The 19,304-nt window shown below is 40.2% G+C and overlaps 1 protein-coding gene across 1 annotated transcript in view; it reads left to right on the forward strand.

Annotated features, from left to right (window-relative positions):
* Positions 1 to 1,512: 1,512 nt before the first annotated feature.
* LOC130084978 (uncharacterized) overlaps positions 1,513 to 19,304 on the forward strand; it is a 49,451-nt gene continuing 31,659 nt past the window's right edge. The window contains exons 1-4 of the mRNA XM_056250519.1: positions 1,513 to 1,571; positions 1,727 to 1,860; positions 2,378 to 2,422; positions 9,656 to 9,762. Of these exons, the coding sequence (XP_056106494.1) occupies positions 1,517 to 1,571; positions 1,727 to 1,860; positions 2,378 to 2,422; positions 9,656 to 9,762 (341 nt within the window). The 5' untranslated portion in view covers positions 1,513 to 1,516. The remainder of the gene's footprint in view (positions 1,572 to 1,726; positions 1,861 to 2,377; positions 2,423 to 9,655; positions 9,763 to 19,304) is intronic.

Genomic DNA, 19,304 nt, shown 5'->3' on the forward strand with positions numbered 1-19,304 from the left:
AGTTTTTGCTGTGTACAAAGAGCCGTAGTTAACTGACAAGCTGAGCCATATCGCATCAATTATCGCTGGCGATATGTCTGCGATATTAATGCGATATGGCTCAGCTTGTCAGTTAACTACGGCTCTTTGTAGTAAATGCCGCTCCATCTGAAAGCAGGTGAAGGTGATTTACTACTAATCAAGGAACGATGCGCATAACAATGTCATGCGATATATCGCCCAGCCCTAGTCCCACTCTACAAAATGTTGAAGTAACACTGAATCATAGTTAAAGTTAATGAGATAATGAAGTGATTAATAAATTCATGATTGAGCATTAGTGATGAACACCTGCTGTTAACAAGCAGAATCAAGGAAATAGAAACACAAGAACTACAACTGACTTCAACCACAGCCTTATATGAAATCAACTGTAAATAAAAGCAGACATTAAATCTCTCAAGATTTCAGCAGAGGAGGGTTAAATAACATTATCAGCTTCACTTATTACTAACCAGATTGACTTTATTTCTTTCAGATGTCTACAGAAGTTATATGTAACGAGTTAGCTCCAATGGAAAATATTAATAATAATTATTTATTTATAATGATTAATTAATAATAATACATAATCATAACTTGGTATGATTAATTATGAATATTTGGGTCAGTTAATTGGATAAACTTGATGTAGCTAAATTAATATTACAATCATTAATCAGTTCGTCCAACGAACTCTTTTGATAATTAATTTATTCTAAGGGGGTTAACTTAGTCATCAATATGATGTAATTGATTAGTTAATGTACTACTCATTTGTCCTGCATTAATTCCCGTAGAGTTACTGATTTTGTTTGAATTGAAAATATAAGATTCTGCATCTGTGCAATCTATATGTAACATGGTTCATCAGACAATTTAAGCATCTTCAGGTAATTAAACCTCTCCTGACTTTTAAAAACAGTTGGGTTTACATACAAGTATGGCTCAGTGATTATTGTCTTTGTTAACACAGGCACATCTAAAAGCTCTGGCAAAACAAAGAGCTTGCAAATGAGGATTACAGACTCTTCTGAATGAGTTTTTTTTTTCAGGAAGCTGCTAATAGATTGGTGTGTTTGGCTGAGAGGAGAATGAAGGCCCTGGAGGTACAGTATCTGACGCTGCACTGAAAACTGCTTTTGTACTCATAGCCCTGAAGCCCTTTCAGGGGCTTATCAGAATCTCAAAAACTAAAGTTTACACAAAATGTGGGCTGAAATTTAATATGAGCTGGCTTAATTTTGTTTGTTTTTCTGTACTTTGACGTAGTATTCAAAGAGCTCCTAGCCTTTAAAAAGACGACTGATGCTTGTTCATATAAAGTGGTGACAGCTGATGTTTGTGACATTTTCGGAGAATTCAATAATTTGTTCACATTGGCAAGGAAAGGTAAAGTTTATCAGTTTCTTAAAATTTTTCTTAAAGATACATACAGTATGCATATAAGAGACGTTTGAATATAATACTTTTTTGTTGTTTGTTTGTAGGTTCTGAAATGGTTCTTCGACACAGGATCACTTTGTTGCTCCTCATCTCTTCATGTCTGATTGGTAATCTAATTCTATTGTAATTTTGACATTATGTGGTTGGTTAAACATTTTACAATTCTTCGATGTGTTGAGGATTCTCAAATGATTTATATAGACTTCTGCAATACCTTTTAAATTTAAAGTAAAGTTTCTAACATGTTTATCTGGTCTAACAGTCTTGACAGATTCATGTAACAATCGATGTCTGGCAAATATAATAATTGCTAAGAAATTGAAGAGCGCACCACAGGGTAATGATTGTTCTGTCAATGTAACCATCACTTCAATGAAGTATGAGACAATGTCTTTTGTAAGTAGCAGATTGTTTTTATTGTTTTATCATTCTAATTTCTGTCTTTTTTTCAAGCTCGAAAAATAATATAACACAAATGCCGCTGTTAATATATGTATATACAGTATATATTGTAACACTTTATTTCAATGGTTTATACTTTAGACATTCTACTAACTATAACTTTGCAAATAAATGTCAACTTATTTTACAAACCTGAATACTAACAGCTAATAACCTAACAGTATACTAATACTCTAATGAGAGTTAGTTGACATGTAGTTGCAAAAATATTTATAGTTAGTACAATGTCTAAAGTGGACCATCGAAATAAAGTGTAACCAATATATTCTATAGACTCAAATGCTTTAAGAATTACTCGCTTTTTTCCATACTACAAAAAAGTTGATTTGACTTATTTTTATTATTATACAATTAAAATAAATTCGAAGTAAATCTTACTATTCATTTTTTTCAATGTAATAATTTTTACATGTTTAAAATGTATAACCTTGTCAGTTGTCACCATGTTTAGGATACAAAAAACATGCAAATGAGCAGCCGTGTCAAGGTGAACATGGTAAGTATATATACATTTTTGATGTTCACTTTCAAAAGAAAAGAAGAAAAAAACGTTTGTATCTCCTCTAAAAACTCATGAAGCAGCAATAGAAGTATATTTGGTTACACTTTATTTCGATGATCCATTAGACAGTCTCCTAACTAAGGCCCTGTTTACACCTGAACTTAACCCAGCTAACAGACTTTTGTTATAAGGATGTTTTCCAAATATTCAGTGTTGGTTCTGGGAACGTAAAAAAATTCCAGTTTTCTTGATGTTGGATGAACGTGTTTTAAAAGGTATAATGTTCCTCAAACGCTTTTTCAACTTAATTTCGATTTAAAAATTCAACATTCTAGGAACGTTGATTTCTAACATTCCAAGAACATAAAAATGTCCAGTTTCCTGTATGTTTCTGGAATGTTATTTAAAGTATGCAATTTATTATTTAGTATGGAATTATGTTCCTGAAACATTCTTTCAATCATTCAAACACCGGCTGTGAACAAGCACTGAAAGAGAGAGATATAAGAACACAAATTACAACTTTCTTCAGCCACAGCCTTCGATAAATTGAAGATAAAATACAATAAGATCTGATAAAACAACTCCACAAACAGCATTACCAGCTTCACTTATTACTAATGAAATGGTTTGTTTGAGGTCACCATCATGGAGATCAGTGTTTGCTTTAGTTGGGCTCTTGACCCTTATCTTTAATTGTCTTGGTGCTTTATGAGCAATTGGAGGTGTTTGTGGAGAATATTTCTGCATTGATAAAGCAGATCAACATGTCTGTTTTAATAGCAGACAAAGGACTGCAATTAAACAACTGCTTTTACTGTAGTTTTCTTACTGTAGTTTTGCTCACTTTTGGAATTTTATTTGAGAAGAAAGTAAAAAACTCAATTAATGTGATCAAAGTCTTTTGTAACACTGAAGAAAGTTGTAGTTTGTGTTCTTATTTCTATTTCTCTCAGTGCTTGTTCACAGCCGGTGTTTGAATGATTGGAAGAATGTTTCAGAAACATTATACTAACCTTTAAATAACATTGGACATTTTTATGTTCTTGGAATGTTAGAAATCGAATCGGTTACCTAACGTAACCTCGGTTCTCTCTAGATGAGGGAACGAGTATTGCGTAAGCTAGCTTACGCTATGGGAAAGAGTCATCTTTTCTGAGAAATTGAAGCCAAAAAATTATCCTATAATTTTGTATCCATTGTCAACGCAGTTCAGCTGCAGCAGACCATGAGCGGGCTAGCTAGCAGCTCATTGGTTCGCTCACAGAGAACTGCTTAAGCCTATGAGGAGACGCGAATGAACTCTCAGCCAATGAGAGTCTGACATGCTCTCATTGCGTCAGAGCCCGCCGAAACGGGCGTGGTCAGAGAGTATAATATTGGCGTCCTAGGCTGTAAACTCTGGTTTTCATAGAATGAAGCGAGAACGCTAGTAGCACAAGCACGGCCAGGAACGCAATACTCGTTCCCTCATCTAGAGAGAACCGAGGTTACGTTAGGTAACCGATTCATTCTCTAACGAGAGGTTCTCTCGTATTGCGTAAGCTAGCTTACGCTACGGGAACACCTGGTCAACGCCGTGCGTGCTAAGCATCCACTATGAGTCCCAGGGGAGACCCCAGGGAACCCTTATGAGTGGGAATAAATATATGTACATGTGACAAAGGCCAGCAGAGCGGGCCGGAGATTGTGTAGTACATAAGCAGATGATAGAGAGGGACAGAGCGAAACCGGTCTGTGTGAATAACTCCCTATAGTGCAGCTCAACCAGAAGAGCTGTAACATACTAGACAGCTAGTAGTTTAGCCTGCAAGGCGGGAACTTCCAGATTGTAAAATCTGACAAAGGTGGAGGGGGAAGCCCATCCCGCTGCCACACAAATGTCATGAATGGAAATTCCGCTGGACCATGCCCACGATGAGGCCATGCCTCTAGTGGAATGAGCCCTGATGCCCAGAGGGCATGGCAGGTCTTTTGATGCGTATGCGGCTGCAATGGCATCAATTATCCACCTGGATAGAGTCTGTTTCGAGGCGGCCAACCTTTTGGTGCGCCCACCGAACGAAACAAAAAACTGCTCGGATCGTCTGACCGGAGCAGTGCGAGTAATGTATAATCTCAGGGCCCTGACCGGACACAGGAGATTAGAGTCAGATTCGCTATCGGATGCAGGCAGAGCCGATAGGGAAATAACTTGTGCCCTGAACGGGGTACCAATCGCTTTTGGGACATAACCATGTCTAGGTTTGAGAACGACTAAGGAGTCATTGGGCCCAAACTCGAGACAGGAAGTGCTAATGGACAGCGCATGAAGGTCTCCCACACGTTTTACTGACGCGAGCGCGAGCAGAAAAACGGTTTTGAGCGAAAGTTATTTGAGGTCCATGGTGTTTAGCGGTTCGAATGGGGGGGCTTTTCATTTCCCAAATCGGCACCGAAGGGGGGCGTGGGGGGTTCATCCTTCTAGCTCCCCTGAGGAAGCGGATGACCAAGCCATCTTTGCCCAGTGACTGGCCGTGCCGGGGTTCAACGAACGCTGCGACGGCTGCCACATACACCTTGAGAGTGGACGGGGACCTGCCCTTGTCCAACATCTCTTGGAGAAAAACTAGCAAGGAAGGAACCTCGCATGACCGTGGGTCCAAATTTCTGTCGGTGCACCATTTTGAGAACACAGACCATTTAGACGCATAGAGCCTTCTAGTAGAAGCCGCTCTAGCCTGCATGATCGTGTTTAACACTCCCTCTGGCAAAGCAACGGGTAGTTGTTGATCACCCACGCATGTAGCGCCCAGCGCTCTGGGTGGGGATGCCAGATCGTGCCGCGAGCTTGGGAGAGGAGATCTGCTCTGACTGGAATGGTCCAAGGGGCTGTCTGAGACAGCTGAGTGAGCTTCGGAAACCAAGTCTGACCCTCCCAACGCGGGGCTATGAGGAGCACCGAGTGGCGTGTTTCCCTGATTCTCTGAAGCACCTGTGGTAGCAGAGAAACCGGAGGGAATGCATAAAGCGGGCGTCTGGGCCAGGTCTGGGCTAGCGCGTCCTCGCTCTTTAAGAAAAATATTGGGCAGTGGGTGTTCTCTTCGGAGGCGAAGAGGTCCGCCTCTGCTCTGCCGAATATTCGCCACAGCTTTTGGACTGTAAGAGTGTGCAGGGACCATTCCCCGGGGGGAATGAGGTTCCTGGACAGACTGTCTGGACCGTCGTTCAGATGGCCCGGCACGTGCGTCGCTCTGAGCAAGAGCAGGTGACACTGAGACCAAACTAAGATGCGTTCTGTCAGCCGGAAGAGATTCCTGGATCTGACTCCGCCCTGACGGCTTAGATAGGAGACCACGGCTATATTGTCCGAACGGATCAGCACGTGGTGACCGTGAATGCGTGGAAGAAAGCGCGTGAGCGCGTTCTCGACCGCCAACATCTCCAAACAGTTGATGTGGAGGAGGCTCTCTTGAGCTGACCAGGGGCCGAAGGCCGGTGAGCCCTCGCAGACCGCACCCCAACCCATGTTGGATGCGTCTGTCGAGATGACTTTTCGGCGAGAAAGGGTCCCCATGGAAACGCCCTGCTGAAACCATTTTGCCAAAGTCCATGGCTGCAGAGCTGTGATACAGGTCTGCGTTACTTTTATCAGCTGGCGGCCCGTGGTCCACGCACGGTGAGACACACGGCTCTTCAACCAGAGCTGAAGCGGGCGCGTGCGCAGTAACCCCAGCTGGAGCACCGCGGAGGCTGAGGCCATGTAACCCAACGCCTTCTGAAAAGTAGTCCGAGTCTAGCTCTATACCCAAGAAGGAGATAGTCTGACTGGGTTGTAGTGCGCTCTTTGTCCAGTTGACAGAGAGGCCCAAAGCTTTCAGATGGTCGAGGAGAACTGTACGATGAGACAGTAGCTCTCTCTGTGATTGTGCCAGAATCAGGCAGTCGTCCAAATAGTTCAGTATTCGCAGCCCCTGACTCCGCAGGGGGGCGAGCGCCGCATCCATGCACTTCGGGTGCTAGGGATAGGCCGAACGGGAGGACGGTGTATTGATAAACCTGGCCTTCGAAGGCGAAACGTAAGAATGGCCTGTGAAGGGGATTTATCTGAATCTGAAAGTAAGCATCTTTCAGATCTAGTGAAATGAACCAGTCCCCCTGGCGCACATGCGCGAGGAGTTTTCTGATAGTGAGCATTTTGAACGGTCTCTTCATGAGAACTTTGTTCAGAAATCTGAGGTCTAAGATTGGTCTGAGGCCGCCGTCTTTCTTGGGAATCAGAAAATAACGGCCGTAAAACCCCGACTCGCTCATAGACAGAGGAACTCTCTCTATAGCCCTTTTGCACAATAGCTTTGCTATCTCTGAACGGAGCAGCGTCACTGCGTCTGGGTTCACAATAGTTTCTAGCCGCGCTCGAAAACGTGGAGGGCGGCGGTGAAACTGTAAGCGATAGCCTAGTCTTATCGTGTTAAGCACCCACTGGGAAATTCCCGGAATAGCTTCCCACGCTTTGAAGCGTAACGCTAGGGGGTGAATGGCTACATGGTCCCCGTTGCTGCACATAGCGGGCTGCGCGAGCGCGCTCAAAGTGTTTATAACAGCGGGACTTACACTCGGAGAGGAGTTTATGGGCCGTGTAACAGAGTGAGCAGAGGTGGGACACGCACACGGGCTCATGGGCGCGTTTATGCACTCTGAAACTCGAGCAGGTTGGAACCGCTTTATGAGAGTGGACTCTGTGTGAGACACGGGAACTGAAGTGCTTTTGTGTATGAGTGAACACAGTGTTGTGGGCACATTTTCTACACAGGAGGCTTTTATGCTCTTTATGAGATTTCTCTGGGTCGCCGTGAAAACGGCGTTTGCGCTCATGCAAGCGGGAAGGGAGACCGGCTTGGTAATGGCGGAGTACACTGCTGTAGTAGCCGCGTGAGCGGGGACTAACAGAGGGCGAAACATTAATGGCGGTCCGGCCGCGGCCGGAGAGCGCCGTCTTTTTCTCAGCTGTGCTAGGCATACTTCGAGTGATCAGGTTTCAGCGCGATCCTAGGCCGAGGCCCCCGAGGAGGCGGCGGTCTGTGGCGGCTGTCAGAGCGAGAACGAGGGTGGCCGCCCTGGCGTCGCTGAGAAGTCTGACTGTGCTGAGCTGGGCGCTGGGGTGGGGCTCTTGCAGGAGGCTGGTCACGTGAGTGGCCTGCAGAGGAGCTAGCGCGACGAGGCAGAAAGAGATTCATGGCCTGGGAGGCTTTCTGCACTTCGGAAAATCGGTCGACGATACCCGTGACAGCAGATCCGAAGAGGCCGGACGGAGAGAGCGGGGCGTTGAGAAAGGCGGCGCGCTCAGAATCTCCCATGTCGGCGAGTGTGAGCCACAAATGTCTCTCAGACACACAAATGGCGGCCATGCATTTCCCCAGGGCTTGAGCAGCAGATTTTGTAGCGCGAAGGGCAATGTCCGTGGCGCTCCTCAAATCCGCGACTGGAGGGGGATTTTTTCCGCTCTCGTCCCATTCACGAAGTAAGTCACCCTGTAGTATCTGAAGGACGGACATGGAGTGAAGTGCAGAGGCTGCTTGGCCGGCGGCTGAATAAGCGCGGGCGTGAAAGCTTGAAGTCGCTCTGCAGGCTTTAGAGGGAAGCACAGGTGATGAGCGTCATCTCGCGGAGGGCGGGCATAGATGTGCGGCGACCAGGTCCTCTACAGGGGGAATGGAGAGATAGCCCTTCTCTGCGGCTCCGTCCACAACGCGAAGCGGGGTGGAAGAGTCAGATTGAGTTCTAGCAGAGAGCGGGGCGTTCCAGGACTTCGTGAGTTCCGCGTGCAGTTCAGGCAGGAAGGGCGTGGCCCGTTTGGTGGCGGGAGTCGAGCGCTGGCGGAAGTAGCTGCCATCCATACGGTTGATGGTCTGCTCGGGGGGAGGGGACCAATCGAGCCCGAGGCGTTCGACGGCCTGTGAGAGGAGGCGCACTAATTCCTCCTCGATTCCAGCGCGGGTCCCGGTGGATTCTCGGGCCGAGGAGGCGTGAGAACCGGACCATTCCTCACTGTCTGAGGCGAGAAGCGAACATGTCTCCTTGATGTCCGCGGCGTCATCGAAGGCGACAGAGCGGCCACTCGGCGGCAACTGCATGTCCGGAAGCGGCAGAGAAGGAGAGCGGGAGGCGACAGGCTCGGGCGGGATGAACGCTTCTGGCTGGGGTTCCGGCGGCCTCTGAGAGCGGCGTTTCTTCTTCCGCGGCGAAGTCAGAGGCGGCGCGGAAGCAGTGGCCTGAAGTCGAGCCCGCAGGGTCGACAACGGCATGTCTTCACAGAGATCGCAGCCGCCATCGGCGAGGGCGAGCTCGGCGTGCTCCAATCCGAGGCAGAGAGCGCAGATGACGTGGCGGTCTCCATCCTCGAGGGGAGCGCGGCAAGAACCGCAGGAAGATTTACGAGACATCTTGAAAAAGACGCTCGGCTCTTTTAGATACAAAATGTACAGGAAGCTTTTTGTAAAAAGGATACAAATCCGTCGGATGGCGCTAGCTCGCAGGACGGCTGAAGGTGGCGAAGACGGCTGGCTTCCTCAGTCTCCCAGATGCTCGCTAGAGTTGCCTTTTCGACGACGGCGGCTTCTCTCATGATCAGCAGATGCGTGTAGCCTCGCTGAAGAGATGAAACTGAACTGCGTTGACAATGGATACAAAATTATAGGATAATTTTTTGGCTTCAATTTCTCAGAAAAGATGAATCTTTCCCGTAGCGTAAGCTAGCTTACGCAATACGAGAGAACCTCTCGTAAGAGAACAACGTTCCTAGGATGTTGAATTTTAAATCAAAATTAAGTTGAAAGAACGTTTGAGGAACATTATACCTTTTAAAACACGTTCCCCTAAAGTCAACTGGACATTTTTTATGTTCTCAGAACCAACACTGAATATTTGGAGATCGTTCTTATAACAAAAGTCTGTTTGCTGGGTTAAGTTATTTTATATATATAGCCACTCTGGAGAAAACCATGTCATCGTCCAGCTCAGTTCAGTTCTCATATGATGGTGCCAATGTAGACAGAATATTTTTGTTGAATATTACATTAAATGTAGAATGTAGAAGTAGAATGTTTGTCGGGAGAATCAAAATAAAGAGTTAGCAGATATTAAGCAGAGAGTCTACTAATCCACCTAGACTATAGTTACTTAGTAGTTAGAAGAATGTCTAAAGTGGACAATCGAAATAAAGTGTTACCATTTATTTTTTCTCCGTAGGTGTGGAGGGATCTTGAACTACAGTGGAATGCAACAACATCTAATGCTTCAGCCGTTATGTTACCAGTTGACAAAATCTGGACTCCTGCGTTGGTTTTGGACAATGCGTAAGTGACCTCAGAACAGTTTTTTTTTTTTTTTTTGCATGGCATGGCATGGCATGTATTTTTTCGTTTAGTATATGCAAACACAGCCTGTCCAGTAGGGTAAGATGACCCTCCACTTTAATTTTTACTCTTGACAACAGACGGCACAAAATCTCATCTCAACTCTTTTGATGAATGGCTACGATATTTTTAATTTTGTAATCTGAATATCAACATTTGTGAGAACATTTGTAGCCAGTCGAAACAGTTTTGGGGTTAATTGATCTAATTTTGTTTCTCTGGAAAATAGTGATCTGTGACATTGTTTTATGTTGAATATCAAAGTTTTTTTTCTAAATGAGGGATTTGTAGACACATTCATTAACCTATAGGCTCATTGAGTAAAATCATTTGATTTTAAGTGTTGCTCTTATGACACATATAAGTCATAAAATAGCCAAGTCAAGTCACCTTTATTTATATAGCGCTCTTTACAATACAAACAATAAAATAAAACTAAAATAAATCTAACGTTCAGATTAATCTCTTTTATTGAATCTCTTTTAAGTTGTTGACTCTTACTGTATATAAATAATAATAATGACACTTCATATATATATATATATATATATATATATATATATATATATTATTCATAAGAATGATATCAAAAGTCAATGAAATACCTAGGGTGAAAAAAACAAAACATTTTTTTTATTTTATTTTTTTATTAACCCTCTGGGGTCTGAGGTGTTTTCGGGGTCCTTGAGATGTTTTGGCATGCTCTGACATTTGTGCTTTTTTCAGTTGCTTATAAACATATTAATGGCACAGGTGAAATTACACTCTATATAGCACACACAGGGCTACCATAATATGTGAGCAACATGTATGTACATGTTTGTATTTTTGAGAGAATATTGTTTATGCGTGGTTATTGAAAAAACAAAAAACTAAAAAATAAAGTTTATAATATAAGGCCACAAATAACATACTAAATATTTGTCCACAAGACTTTTGACTAGTGGATGTTATCGCCTAGAGTTTTTGCTTCAAATTGATCTGAAAATCATTCTGCCTTATCATTCACATAAAACAATAGATTGTTTTAAATTGTGAAAAACATTTTTTTGTTTGCAAAGGCAATATGCGGATGGGCGGAACGGCCCAACCCCCTCATGAATAATTAGGCAGTTCTCACCTGAGCAGACTGCATACTAATGAGCCTTTCATTCAGGGGTGTCACACAAGAAAGAATGCAAGGACAATATATATACACTACCGTTATATATACACTACCGTTAGATATATTCTGTTAAAGGTTCCTTTAATGAAGACAGAGTTTGGAAAAACTGCTTTTATTTATAGTGCATCAGCTGCTTGGAATGAGATCCAAAGTTCATTGAAACTTGATAAACTTATTTCAGTACATGTGTTCAAGTTACATTTAAACAAATTATTCAAATCTGTCTGCACTTGCTCTTAACGTTTAATCTTGTTTTATTTTTATATATGTGTGTGTTGTGAAATCTGTTTTATGTAGTTATGTATATTGTGTGCTGCTATTTTGGCCAGGGCTCACTTGTAAATGAGATATTTATCTCAATGTGTTTATTTCCCTGGTTAAATAAAGGTTTAACCCCCTGGGGTCGGCTATCGCGCCGGCGCGATTGTCTCGCTTTTTTTCTTATCAGTGTAAAAGAGACTCAAAATACTCTGTTAATTTTGATCTTACATATAAGTGTTGTACATCATTAGATCCTGTTAAGTTTCTATTTTTTTTGTGGATACTCACAATAAAAACAAAGTGTTGTGCTTTTCACCAAATAAAGAAAAACAAACATGATGCGAGTTCTGCGTTCTCTCTGTCAGTGAAGTCCATTCTGAAACGCGTCCTAAGATTAACTGTAACTCCGCGATTACTTGTCACACAGGCACGAGAGGTTTTTCTTTATGAAGCTTAAATTCTCTTCTTTTAAATGAAGTAATTTATATAAAAAACAAATATTCTCAGTTTATGCAATCTGTATGAAAAGAGAGTGCTGTCAGTATTTTTTCCCCCAGCTCATTACACTTCATTACGCGTTAATCTGACACGCCCACGGAGGACGCGCGCTATTCAAACGCAAATGTGAGGCAAGCCATGACAACGCCCACATCAGCTGTTCCACCGCGGCGGTAAAATGTGTGGTGTATTTGCTGCCTTTTACCACTAGGAGGCGCTACAATCATAGACTCTGAAAAGTGTTCGTTTATTCCGGTTTATTCTCTCTAATGCGTAATCTGCTGCCGCACCGCGCTGATTCAGAGCGATTGAAAGCTGGTAGCAGAAGAATTCAACAAGTGAAACGTAGTTAAAATAATTAATAATCACAATACTGAAATTAGGCTACTGAAATGTAATTGAATAAATAATGAAAACATTTCAACATAAAACATTGCAATAAAAACATTTAGGCTACATGAATGAGGCTTTACGACTTTAACAGCGTACAGAAGACAGCTCAGTGATCAATTCAAAGACACGAGCTTCGAGGAGCTTCTTTCGACCCGAGATCGAATCTCAATGCATAGGCCTACATGTTGTTAACCGATGTTGTCCTACGTTTATATTTTCCCACCTTGATGCTTAAATGGGTAACTGTTTATATCTGTTTACTTATTTAAAGTCAAGAGTTTTGTTTGATTATCATTACAACATAAATTTGCTACATTCCTGTAGAACCGCAGCCGCTGCACAAACGACAAAAACTGATGAAGGAAGATTGTCAGCCGATCAGAAAATGAAAATGAAGAAGCTCGTCTTTAGTCTGCTAAATTATTGTGTAATGTAAAAGAACACTAAAATTACTTAAGTTTGAAACCAAGTTCGAACATTTCAAGGTTTAAATTGTTTAATTTAAAACAGGGTTGCATCTTGTTTAGAGTTTATTTCTTTTGCGATGCAAAATAAGAAACACTAGGCTAATCTTATTCTTGCGACATTTTAAATTTGTATTGCCAAAGAAATTACAGCTAAATTAAACAATTAAAACAGTAGGCCTACAAAACGAAAATTGTCCAAAGAAACATAATTAAATTAAAAACATGCGTTTCTCTTTGCCTCTCTCGCGCTGGATCTCTTTTTAACAAGTTTATTTAGTCTCCCTCGCTGCGCGCGCGGGTCTCTCTCTCGAAATTAATCATTTCAGGGTAAAAACACATCATACAGCTGATAATACTGTATATGTCGCTGCGTGTCAGCCATACAAATCACGAAAAAATGATTTAACCTTTAATTGTTGCTTCAAAGACACAGCATGCCTTGTTGAATTCACCTTACAATAACTTCAATTGAAATTTTGTGTGAAAAAAACTTTAAATAGGCTACAATAAATAAACTACAATATTTATAATTTAATAAGATATGGGGCCTACATTTGGACACAGATTTATCCTTACAATAATTTTGCCTGCTCATCAGGCTGGCTATCCGACACTCTCCATATGAAAGAGGAACATTAACACCTTTGTCCAGCAACTGTCCCTCCAACCCCCCACAGGCTATCGGAGTCTGAGGCTGACTTAACACAAAGAGAAGTCGCAATTCACACTTAAATCGCCATTCTAGACAGTGTTGATAATGAAGGAATTAAATGATTTAAGTTACATGTAGCCTAGTGATATTTCTGTCATAAAAGTTTATTACTAAATATTTCATTATTTCAATAATTGATGAAATAAAACTGGTTTGGGGCAGCTTTTTCCAAGCAAAACTAAATATAATCTGAAAAAACGCTTGTTAATTTGTTGTCATGAACAAAATGTTCAACTTAATATTAAAGTCTACAGGGATCTTTGGATCCTTACAACCAGGCATGCAATTTGTGAATTAAGTTTTTATTTTATTTTGTATTATTCAAATAAATATCGAAACACGGTGCTTCGTGGTAATGCTGCTATTTATAGAATAATTATGAACTTAAATGAAACAATATCGCAACATTTCGACAAATACATTATTATGTTTTTACATTTTAATTCAGGGCGATTTAGCCTACATTTAATTAGAGCGAGATTTTCACCCATGTCTTGTCATTTTCTCATTGGGAAGCGCATGTTTGAGTAGATCCTCTGTACCTCTCGTTTTCATATGGATTAGCCTACATAATCAGATAACATTTATTAGCCTAAATATTTAGACATTTAAAGGCTTTAGACATAGCCGATTTCTTATCGTGACTGAGCTGAAGTGGCTTTCGGTTCATTTTTGTGACGCGCAGTTCCCGGAGACAGAGTTTACAGTTTTGAACGATGTAAGCTACTCTACTCTTATCTGTATGACCAAAAAATTACGGAGTCGCCTATTAAGTTATTTTAGCTGTAATAATGAGATAAATAAATTAATCTAAATGAACGCTCCGCCGCGTTTGTCGAACACTAACTCACGATGCCAGAATAAAACCCGACTTTAGAAAAATGCATCGGGTCACTCGGCGTGGTGTGCCAAAACACTTAATTATAAACTTCAATATTTCATTCAAAATAATCTCAACACGCTTTGTGAAATTTTGAAAAGCCGTGCATGCATTAAGGCCACTGGAACTAATGAACAACTGAAACGCTGGTTTTGATTTTATTGTTTTTCGTTTAAACGTGCCTGTTGCATATCTCTATTTTATATTTGATATTGGTGAAGTAGCCTATAGCATTGATTAGCTGTGGAGGGAGGGGTGTGGGGATTAAAATAATTCAGCAGAAGTAGGGATGTTTAGACCAGAAGGAAATCCCAGTCCCCCCTGGCAAATCACACTTTACTTAAAACCATGTTTTTAAAAACTCTAGGTTGTAGGGAACAGACCTCTCTGCCATGCGCGCGCACGGTTTGGAGCACAATATCTGTCTCGCATGCACGCTCGCTCTAAATAGATTACGGGATATTTTAACTAATTTGCGGTATAACTAGTCGATCACGAGTGGCTCAACAGGTAGATCTATAGATAAACTATATCTTTCAGGAATTTGACCGACCGGGTTGACACTTCAGCGTGAGAAATCGGGGGTGTGGCGTGAGAGCCTGGAATAAATAAATAAAAAATATATATAGCCTATATAAAACAAAACTGTATGGTGTAACAGAGTTTTAGAGCTAGACAAATCTCTCTGCAATAATAAATATAAAATATACAGCAGACCATGTTTGTGCGGGATTTGAACCTGTGTCATCTTGATGATGAACCATAAGTTCTACCTCTCGGCTATGAATTTTGTTACTGAGAAATAACCAAACGTTTGATTCTCACATGAGCGAGAAAACGTTTTTACTTTAGCCTGTGAGTGTAGGCCTACTTTAGCCTTTTACAGTTTTAAAAGATTATATCTTATCTGTATGACCAACAATTTGTTGTAGGCTTATTTGGAAATTACCATAACTTGTAGTATTTCATCCTTAGGCTACTGTTAATAGACATTAGCCCCACTTACGTTTTGCTAAATGTCCCTTTGCGCCACCTGGCGGTCATTTCGCGTACGACTTTGAAATGCGACTGGTTTATTTTTACCGCGGTGGATGGCTAAAAATGGTATGTGGATGGCTAAAAGGTGTGACTAAAAATGTGCTTTTGGCTTTCATTTATATTTTGATTGTTTGTATATATATATATATATATATATATATATATATATATACTAATGAGCCTTTCATTCAGGGGTGTCACACAAGAAAGAATGCAAGGACAATATATATATATAAATAAATAAATATTTATACACACACACACACACACACACACACACACACACACACATATATATATATATATATATGTGTGTGTGTGTGTGTGTGTGTGTGTGTTTGTGTATATAAATATTTATTTATTTATATATATATATTGTCCTTGCATTCTTTCTTGTGTGACACCCCTGAATGAAAGGCTCATTAGTATGCAGTCTGCTCAGGTGAGAACTGCCTAATTATTCATGAGGGGGTTGGGCCGATCCGCCCATCCGCATATTGCCTTTGCAAACAAAAAAATGTTTTTCACAATTTAAAACAATCTATTGTGTTATGTGAATGATTAGACAGAATGATTTTCAGATCATTTTGAAGAAAAAACTCTAGGCCACAACATCCATTAGTCAAAAGTCTTGTGGACAGATATTTAGTATGTGTTTTGTGGCCTTATTTCAGAAACTTTAAGTTTTAGTTTTTTCAATAACCACGCATAAACAATATTCTCTCAAAAATACAAAAATGTACATACATGTTGATAACACATTATGGTAGCCCTGTGTGTGCTAAATAGAGTGTAATTACACCTTTGCCAGTAATATGTTTATAAGCAACTGAAAAAAGCACAAATGTCAGAGTATGTCAAAACATCTCAAGGACCCCAAAAACACCTTGGACCCCAGAGGGTTAATCACGATTCTAGTGACTTCAAATGAAACATTCAATGAAACATCAAACCTCTGTTAATTCTCAATAAGAGCTTGTCTATGTAGATTCATGATGTCTAAAACATCCACATGTTCAAACAAACTCTTTATTAAACATCACTGGACTACATAAACACAAGTTAACAATACGTGTCAGTGTTCATCCAAACACTCAGTTGTAAAAACACAGGAAGTAACTCTGGCAAATACACACCGACTACAGTCACATGTGACACATATCTGACACAAGTTGTGTAACTATAACACATTAGTGTGTAAAAGGTTTTAACACACTTCTGTTTAAGAGGAATAACACATTAGTTGTGTGTTAAAGGTAACACAAAATGTGTAGTCCTTATAAACCCAGAGATGTGTTAAGAAACGACACAGGTTGTGTGTTAAATTTGACACAACATGTGTTGTCCCTGAGCACACACACTACATGTGTTAAAATCTACACAACATGTGTTAAAATCTACATAACATGTGTTGTCCCTGAGCACACACACTACATGTGTTAAAATCTACACAACATGTGTTAAAATCTACACAACATGTCCCTGAGCACACACACTACATGTGTTAAAATCTACACAACATGTGTTGTCCCTGAGCACACACACTACATGTGTTAAAATCTACACAACATGTGTCATCTTTAACATCTCTTTTTACAGGTTGTGTTGTTTTCAACACATCATTGTATAAGAGCGTGTCGACACTCACCATCACTGTGAATAGTATGCAGTGTTTGCTATGTTTATCAAACAAACAGGCCTGTGCAAATAAAAGTTATTTATATAACATTTTTTGTCAGTTGCTACATTTTAATCTAATTCAAAGTGCAAACTCGGTTAACTGTTATCTCTTCATATTAGGGGTTGAAGCGTGAATAATGTACAGTACAGTGAGTCTGTCCAGTCATTGAGCTTCACACATTGTCTTGTACTTTGTGTGCACATGCATTCTGTACTCGACTATTGATTAAATGATTAATATTTTTACATCTGCCCCTTTCGCTTTATTATTTAAAATGACACAATTTGTGTGTTAAAATGACTTACACATTTATTGTGTTAAATTTGACACAACATGTGTAGTCCCTGAGCACACTCACTACATGTGTTAAAACTGACACAACAAATGTCATTTTTAACGCATCTCTTTTTAGAGTGCAGGTTTTGTTACAATATGTATACTCAAAGATGATGAAGAGTCAGACAGGTTCCAAATACTAAATTATTTAATGATAAAATAAACTCAGAATAATCCAGTATGTACAACAGTGTGCTCTAGAAACAAACAACAACCGACCAAGAACTGAGGAAACAAAGGAACTAAAGTATACACTGATAACAAACTCAAGTACCAACAGCTGTGATGATTAAATTAATATCCATGATAACAAAAAAGTGGTGGAAAAACATGAACAAGGACAAAAGGAAATATTGATAAGCATTTCTAAAAGTCCATTAGAACGAAAACTTAACTGACAGTTTGTGACAGGTTTACACAGTTCAACATAATGAATAGACACCCTCACAGACTTGTTGATGTGTCATTGTGTCTTTAAACAGATTTGTTTGTTCTGGGTTTTTTTTATGTGAAACTAGCTGTACATATTTATACTAGAACATTTTCAGATGAAGAGATTCAAAAGTTCATAAATTCACAATTCTGAAATTCAAAATTCAAACATTCAAATAATATATAGATCTCCCATTGTGAGGGAGAAAAGGACAGTTAAAAAAAAAAAAAATCTAAATTGCATACTAATTTTGTTCCAGACAAATTTAGATGCTTGTTTTATGTGGAAAAAAAAAATTAACAATATTTCTTCATTATTATTTTAATTACATATTTAGATATACCCCATGGCAACTGAGATTGCTTGATGTAAAAGTAATTGTAGTTCAATTGCTGGGTGAGTGAAGGAGACTTCATACTGGCTATATATTTGTAAATGTCTCTATAATTTCCTGGTCAAATTCTAAACCACTTAAAATTAAAACAACAGCAGAAGAAAAATATTATCAATGTTACACTTTACAATAAGGTTTCACTAGTTAACAACTTTAGTTAACATGTACTAAGAATGAACAATACTTCTACAGCATTTATTTATCTTAGTTAAATGTTCATTTCAACATTTGCTAATACACTATTTGCCACAACCCAGTTGCAAAAACAATGACAAAGTGGGTCTAAATACAGCAGCATTCGTTTTATTTACATGAACTCAAGAATTAGAAACAGAGATTAACCAGGTAACACAGAACGAGAACTAACAAAGAATTTAACAAAACGCAGGTCTTAGGCCCCGTTTACACGAGAACGATTCCAGGGGAAAACGTACAAATATTTTAGCGGATGTGCCTTTCGTTTACACGGCAACGGCGTTTTGGGGGCTAAAAAACGCAAAAAAAGTGCAACCACCCTCCAGAGTGGAAATCTTAAAAACGCTCCACCGTCGCGTTCCCGTCTAAACTGTAAAAACGCAAATCTGCTCACGGTGGCTCTCGTCGCGTACGCGTTTACATCACAGGCATGCGCTAGTACAGGAAAATAACAACCAACATGTCAGATTATTTCCATACGTCGGACCTTCAAGTTGCCCTAGCAGCTCTGAAAAACATACAAGAGTCTTTTTAGCAGTTGTACAAAATATTCTAAGATATTGGTGTTGTTGTGTGGCAGTGCTTCACATTGCCACCTAGCCGCCTGGAGTGCATACTACATCGAATTTCACACACTTTTGTGTCACCATATGCACGCGGATTTCCCAACCATAACGCTCGTCTAAACGCAGATTAAAAAGTGATAATTAACGCAATGCCACTTTTGCGTTTTCTCTTCAGATCGTTTCCGTGTAAACATAGCCTTAAATAGACAAACACAAAATGATTAAAGAAACGAACAGCAGGTGGGCAAATTAAATCAAACAATGAGTAACAAGGAAACTAACTGAAAACTAGGTCACAGAACAAAAACACGTGACACATTCACCCAAAACCAAAACAAATACAGATAAACCCTAACATTATTAAAGTGAATCACTTTATTATCTCATTAACTTTAACACGGTTTCAGAGTTACTTTAACTTTCTGTTGAGAGGGACCAAATGTTCTCTGAGCAGAGTTAATTT

Source organism: Rhinichthys klamathensis, unplaced genomic scaffold (genome assembly GCF_029890125.1).
Source record: "Rhinichthys klamathensis goyatoka isolate OS25496 unplaced genomic scaffold, OSU_Roscu_1.1 h1tg000070l_1, whole genome shotgun sequence".
Taxonomy (NCBI): Eukaryota; Metazoa; Chordata; class Actinopteri; order Cypriniformes; family Leuciscidae; genus Rhinichthys; species Rhinichthys klamathensis.